General features: G+C 50.7%; 1 protein-coding gene across 1 annotated transcript in view; it reads left to right on the forward strand.

The window, feature by feature from the left end:
* LOC136938358 (E3 ubiquitin-protein ligase rnf213-alpha-like) overlaps window positions 1-5,248 on the forward strand; it is a 28,786-nt gene extending 23,538 nt beyond the window's left edge. Inside the window, exons 54-67 of the mRNA XM_067231647.1 lie at window positions 12-115; window positions 238-394; window positions 519-693; window positions 917-1,011; window positions 1,155-1,406; window positions 1,492-1,624; window positions 1,726-1,809; window positions 1,911-2,091; window positions 2,227-2,428; window positions 2,577-2,654; window positions 2,807-3,004; window positions 3,281-3,370; window positions 3,623-3,801; window positions 4,073-5,248. Of these exons, the coding sequence (XP_067087748.1) occupies window positions 12-115; window positions 238-394; window positions 519-693; window positions 917-1,011; window positions 1,155-1,406; window positions 1,492-1,624; window positions 1,726-1,809; window positions 1,911-2,091; window positions 2,227-2,428; window positions 2,577-2,654; window positions 2,807-3,004; window positions 3,281-3,370; window positions 3,623-3,801; window positions 4,073-4,226 (2,082 nt within the window). The 3' untranslated portion in view covers window positions 4,227-5,248. The remainder of the gene's footprint in view (window positions 1-11; window positions 116-237; window positions 395-518; window positions 694-916; window positions 1,012-1,154; window positions 1,407-1,491; window positions 1,625-1,725; window positions 1,810-1,910; window positions 2,092-2,226; window positions 2,429-2,576; window positions 2,655-2,806; window positions 3,005-3,280; window positions 3,371-3,622; window positions 3,802-4,072) is intronic.
* Window positions 5,249-6,114: the final 866 nt, after the last annotated feature.

Raw genomic sequence — 6,114 nt, forward strand, 5'->3', positions numbered from 1 at the left:
CATTTATACAGTGTGGCCAACCTATGGAGAGAAGCAAGTGTCTGGACTGTGGAGCGGTGATTGGAGGAGACAACCACAGACCGGTCCAAGGCTTCAATGTTGTAACTGAGAACCAGTGAGTACGGTCTCTCTCACCTAACGTCCATGTGCCTGAATCCGTGTGGTTCCAGGTTCATAATTCCGTTCAATATGGTCTCGTCCTGGTTAGTGAGGAAGTGTTTGGGTGTGTCTCCTCAGGGGTGACCGCACCCAGACTGGCCACGTGCTGGGAGACCCCAGACGCAGGGCCCAGCCTGACATGATGGACACCAAGAACATGTCCCCCGTGCCCTTCAACCTGGTCCGCCTGCTCACCCACATGGCCATGCTACTGGGCTCCACCAATCACCGTCAGGTAAACACACACACAGGTACAGGTGTAACTACAATGCTAGTCCGATGAGCATTTGACTAATTGGACTCTAAACGTCACTCTTCCCCCTCCCCCCCCCCCCTGTCTTTCTCTCTTTGGACTCCAGTACATTGCTGCCCTCATCAAGCCTCCAGTGGCAGACCCAGAGATGTTCCTCACGGCCCACCTGCAGAAGGACGTGGAGCAGCTCACCAGGTCCCTGGGGAAAGGAGCCGACGACACGGTCAGCACCGTCCACCTGGTGATCAGCAGCCTGCTGGAGCCTCCTCGGCCTGGACAGTGTAAGAGGCCCTCACCCCTGCTTTTCCTCTCTGCTACTCCAAACGCCATCTTTCCCCCTGTGTGTGACACCAGTCACTATTTCAAGGTCATTTCATGATCACCACTGACCTTTTGTTCTCGACAGACAAATTGGCGCGGAGTGTAATGAAAGAGCTTTTGATGGACTTTATCTGTGTCCTCGTCTTGAGTTCAGTTGAAGACTGTGAGGTGTTTACGTTCCAGGGCCTGTTCAGTACGATAACTTGCTCTCCACCAAAGACGCCAGAAACGCCTGGGAGACCACTGTCGGCAATGAGGTCATCGCTCCTAAGCTCAAGGTAAGATTCACAATTCCTGAAACATCGCAACATGTTTTTGGTGGGATAAAAAAAAAAAAAAAAAAAAAGTTGTTCCAATGTCTGTACTCTCCCTTCTTTGGTCTCCTTCTCATTATCCTCCTCTACCTCCTCCACATCTCCAGGACCTGGACAGACACCTCAACAAGGTCAACGGCTTCATCCGGACTGACACTCGGGTCTCCTCCAACCCCATCATGAATCTGGTGTTTGGGGACCCTGCCCTGTTCATGTCCTCGCTGCCCCAGGCCTCCCTCATCCACGGTTCTGCCGTGTGGAGCTGCAGGGAGAGGGTGTCCCTGCTCAGCCTCGCCCACATCGTGGAGCAGAACGACGGCAAGGACGCCCTCCCTGTCCTCTGGAGGTTCCTGCAGAAGGTACGGGACAGGAAAAGACACTCTGGTAAAAGTGGTTGAGCTTGTGTTCAGTGGGTAATGAGTGTCTCCACGGCTGTGGCTGTAGGAGGCAGAGGTGCGTCTGGTGCGCTTCCTGCCTGACCTCCTGGGTCTGCAGAGGGACCTGGTGAAGAGGCTGCAGAACATCTCAGACCTGCCCTGCAACACCATTGGCGAGTTCCTCAACAACCAGAAAGCAGGTACTAGAGCGCCGGGTTCAGATACCAGAGCAAAGACGGGGGGGGGGGGTGTGTGTGTGTGTCTACAACATGGATTAACAAATGGGTTATTTTGATCGTAGCCACTCTGAAATCCTGGTATGAGAAACGCATCAAAATCTTCCTGACAACTTGGAATAAGCTCAGGGTGTCTCTGGAAACGAACGGTAAGATAACAAACAAACCAAAACACCACGATCGTGTGGCTCAATCCCACCTCTCAGTCTTGGCCACACGGATTATACCAGAGTCTGTGTTTTGGGTACAGGTGAGATTAAGATCCCTGCTGAGTTCTGCCAAGAGGACCTGGACCTGAACAGCGACTTTCAAGTGCTGTTGCCACGGCGTCAGGGTCCGGGCCTGTGCTCCACAGCGTTGGTCAGCTACCTCATCGCTCTGCACAACGACATGGTCTACTGTGTGGACAAACACACCGGGGAGCAGACCAGGTATGGGCGCTGTCAGGCCACTTGGGTTTCTTGACCTTCTTTACATTCACGAAGACCCTCGAGGGAGAACGTATCTCCAGTACATTCTTACAGCCGCCCCCAAACACATGCCTCTCCCTCCTCTCTCTCCTCCAGCTACACTGTGAGCCCGGCAGACCTGACAGACCTCCACGTGGTCCGCTATGAGCTGGAGAGAGACCTGCTGGCCCTGGTCCTGTCCAACTGCCAGTACAGCATGGAGCGAGGCCAGGAGACCCTGCATGAGTACGACCTGCCCAAGATCCAGCAGCAGATCCTCACACGCTTCCTGCAGGGCAAACCCCGCATCACCCTCAATGTGAGCGCGTGCATGCCGTACTGGGCAAACACACATGCGTGCCCGCTTCCAGTTCACACACGCGCACGGATGGGAACATGAGTCCGTGTTTTTGTCACTGTTAGCCATCTTCTATGTTTTTTTTCTTCCCCCCATGTCTTCAAAACAGGGCATTCCCACACTGGTGAACAGACATGACCGCAATTATGAGAATATCCTCAAGGATGTGAAAGAAAAAGTCGGACAAGTGAGTTTGCGTTGCTTGTACGTTTGATGTACACGGTTGTATAGCCTGTGTGTGTGTGTGTGTGTGTGTGTGTGTGTGTGTGTGTGTGTGTGTGTGTGTAAGAGACACGTGTGTGTGACCTGTGTGTTACTGGTCACACCCCTCTCCTCTAGGAGTCGTTGGCAGCCCTGGCCCTGTCAGGCCTGGCGGGGGAGCTGCAGTCCTACAGCGAGGTGTGTGAGGCCCTGGCCACGGTGGAGGTGGCCCTGGGCTTCCTGGCCATGACCGGGGGAGAGGCCTCCATGCAGCTGGACTGCTACCTGACGGATGTGCTGCAGATGGGAGACCAGACGGACCCACACATCCTCAAGGTTAGAAGCCTCTCTCTCTGTGTGTGTCTCTCTCTGTCTCTCTCTCTCTTTCTCTCTGTCTCTGTCTCTCTTTCTCTCTCTCTCTCTCTCTCTCTCTCTCTCTCTCTCTCTCTCTCTCTCTCTCTCTCTCTCTAGCTTGAGCACACAGCTACCCGTGTGCCTCCTCCTCTGCCATGGTGAAGGCCAGCTCTGTTTTTGGAACACTAACTGGTTGTTGACGTGAGAACTCTCCATTCGTTTTTTTTCTCCTCTCCCGTTGTGTGCTGTCCTCCCCAGACCCTGAGCAGGTGCAGTCTGAAGCACTGTGTCGCCCTGTGGCAGCTCCTCACATCCCTCAAGTCAGAGAACATGCTGCGTCTCAAGAGGGTAAGACCCTCTCGCCGCAGCACTGCTCAGCAGCCCTGAGACTCAGGCCCGTATACGAATACGGTCAGATACCTGGGTGCGCGTGATTGGTCCGACCCAACAAAGAAAGGGGCCGTTCATTGCGTCCTTCACGGAGTTGGGATTCAGCACCCTTTGTACTCGGAGCGCACACGCAAGTCACCACGAGTGTTCGTTAACACGTGCCCTTGTCTCCCCTGCTCCCCCCCCCCCCCCCCCCCCCCCCCCTTCCAGGACCCGTTTGTGGGCTTGTCGGAGGAGTACAGGACAGCGCTGGGAGAGGAGGAGCGTCGGGCACTAACGGGCTTCTTCTCCAAGGGCTGCGCTGACCCCTTCCTGCTGGAGATGCACGAGTTCCTGCTGCTGGTTCTCAGGGACCCCCAGGCCCCAGACACCTACAGAGCCGACTGGGGGTGAGAGGCTACACACCAGCTACAGTAGCAGGCCTAACATACCACAGGGTGATAGAGTGGACAGCCGTGGATCTTGATAGTGTACCGAAGCCATCTCCTGAAATGTCCCTGTTTTAACCCCAATGTTGCAGTGTTTTTCAGTTTGGAGTATAGTAAATTGGAAACGTTTACTTTCGTTTTAAGAATTGGAATATCAATGTGGAGCTTAGACCTGTGCATGGAGCTAACATGTAGACTGATTCTGCCCCCTTCCTTCTCTCCCCCCCCCCAGTCTGAAAGACACGCTGGTCTCCTACATAGAGCGTAAAGACCTGGACGTCCCACCCGAGGTGGAGGAGTTCTTCCCTGGGGAGATCCTCTTGTCCCATTACCTGGAGGTCTGGAAGCTGACTGTGGCCTTCAAGCAGGAGCGTAGCCAGAGATAGATCCAAACCGAGCACTTCTGCTCTGCCCTAACTGCCCTGTTAGACTGAGTTTACCTACAACAGCAGTGTTAGTTGTCTTATTTTTCCACTGTGGCTCTTACTGCGTTTGTTGCTCGGGTAAATCTCAAAATGTGAGTTGCATGATACTTAAATGATAAATAAGTGTTAAAGAAGCAATCAGATTAAATGCCTTTGACTTGGCTGTTGTATGTGAACCTTTCTCTCTTGGCTGGAAGTTTACAATCTTGTGTATTATTTGTAAACCACTTTGTACCTGTATCATTAGGGGTATGCTGTCTGTTTTACACAGCATAACCCATGCAAGCAATGCAATTTGTGTTGAAAAGCACTCCTATTTAGCTTCAAAGTGCCAAAACGGAAAACAAATGTGTGCAATACGTACATAAACGTATTACTCATGTCTGATGAGTAACTGACTTTTATTGATCAACAATGTACCTTAATCAAAAACCATAGCTGGTAAAATATATCTTTTTTCATTTTTTTCTTTCAGCTAATTGTTTTGTTGAAATGTTCTAATTTGCACTTCTTTTAATGTGAATCTATGAGGTTGAGTTGTAAGAGTTTAAGAGAGAAGGAAGAGGTTTGATTCTAATATAGTTAAATTATGTGTTTAACTCAGGTACACATCTGTGTAGATGAATAATGCATCAGGTCTGATGAAGAAAAAGAAACCACTTAGCAAACCAATCAAATACTCCATGTACTATGGCAGTGTATGTCTTCAGCCACCTCCATAACAACGTTTCTTTGTGATAATGTTTCTTTCTGCCACTGCCGGTTACCTCAACCCATATTGTTGTGTCACAGTACACCTCTGTCACAATACATGTGACACTGCGTTCTGCCTCTGCTCTCTGAAGCCTTAGGGAGTAATCAAACTCATTATGTGGCACTTTGTTTCTCTCGTTCGATTTAATGTAGGACCAAATTGTCTTTCTGTACTCAATTGTTCAAAAGAGCATCATTCTGCTGTGACAAAATAAATGTTTTGCCTACTTTTTTGTCTGTTTGCTACTTTTTTGTTTTGTTTGAAGTTGATAAGCAAGCTATTTTCCAACAAGCAACGAAGTTTACACTTGTATGCTAGTCATCTTGGTGGGTAGGTGTCATCTGTCTGCTTTACCCACCACCTGACCTTGGCCAGCCAATGGGATCCCACCTTACATCCTCCTCAGAGGCCAGAGACACGATACTAGTTAGACAGGAAATGGTTACCTGACCCCTTGACCCTGCTCTGTTGGGAGGGCAATGTGTTTCTGATCAGCGTGATGGACATGATCAGGCCTGAGAGCTGAGACACGGGTTGGGGACGCCTTCTTAACTTAATTTCCTCTATACCAAAGCAACTTTCAGCATTACAGTGTTTATGAGAGACCTCTGCAGAACTTAACCACGACCACCGTGTGGGCTGGGTTCTAGTCTGGAGGACATCTCATGAGTTTAGGTGATTTCCTGCAATAAAGCAATGAATTCAGACGTATATTCTTCCCCATGAAATATCTTGACACATGCATTAGAAGCATAATGCTGTGTTTATTACACCATTGTCACAGAACAGAAGAGGGCCCCTGGGCCTCTAACTAGGCTAGCTGTCGGTCAGACCTTTAAAGTGACCATTTCATATTACAGGAGAGTATTCCAGACTATCCTACGTATGATCCGGTTTGAACTTACTGCTGTGCTGTGACGGGATGTCTTGTCTATAGGCAAGTTCTGTCTGAGGGGGGGACACCTGACCCCAGCGGGGCCTCGCCCCTACTGACCCCAGTCTGCCTCGTGTTCATTAACAAGGCCTGTTGTGGGGAAACGATCAACACGACCACAATGGGGGTGCGAGGCGTGATTTACGGTGCCCAGGCAAGGG

This window comes from Osmerus mordax (genome assembly GCF_038355195.1).
Source record: "Osmerus mordax isolate fOsmMor3 chromosome 3 unlocalized genomic scaffold, fOsmMor3.pri SUPER_3_unloc_4, whole genome shotgun sequence".
Lineage (NCBI taxonomy): Eukaryota > Metazoa > Chordata > Actinopteri > Osmeriformes > Osmeridae > Osmerus > Osmerus mordax.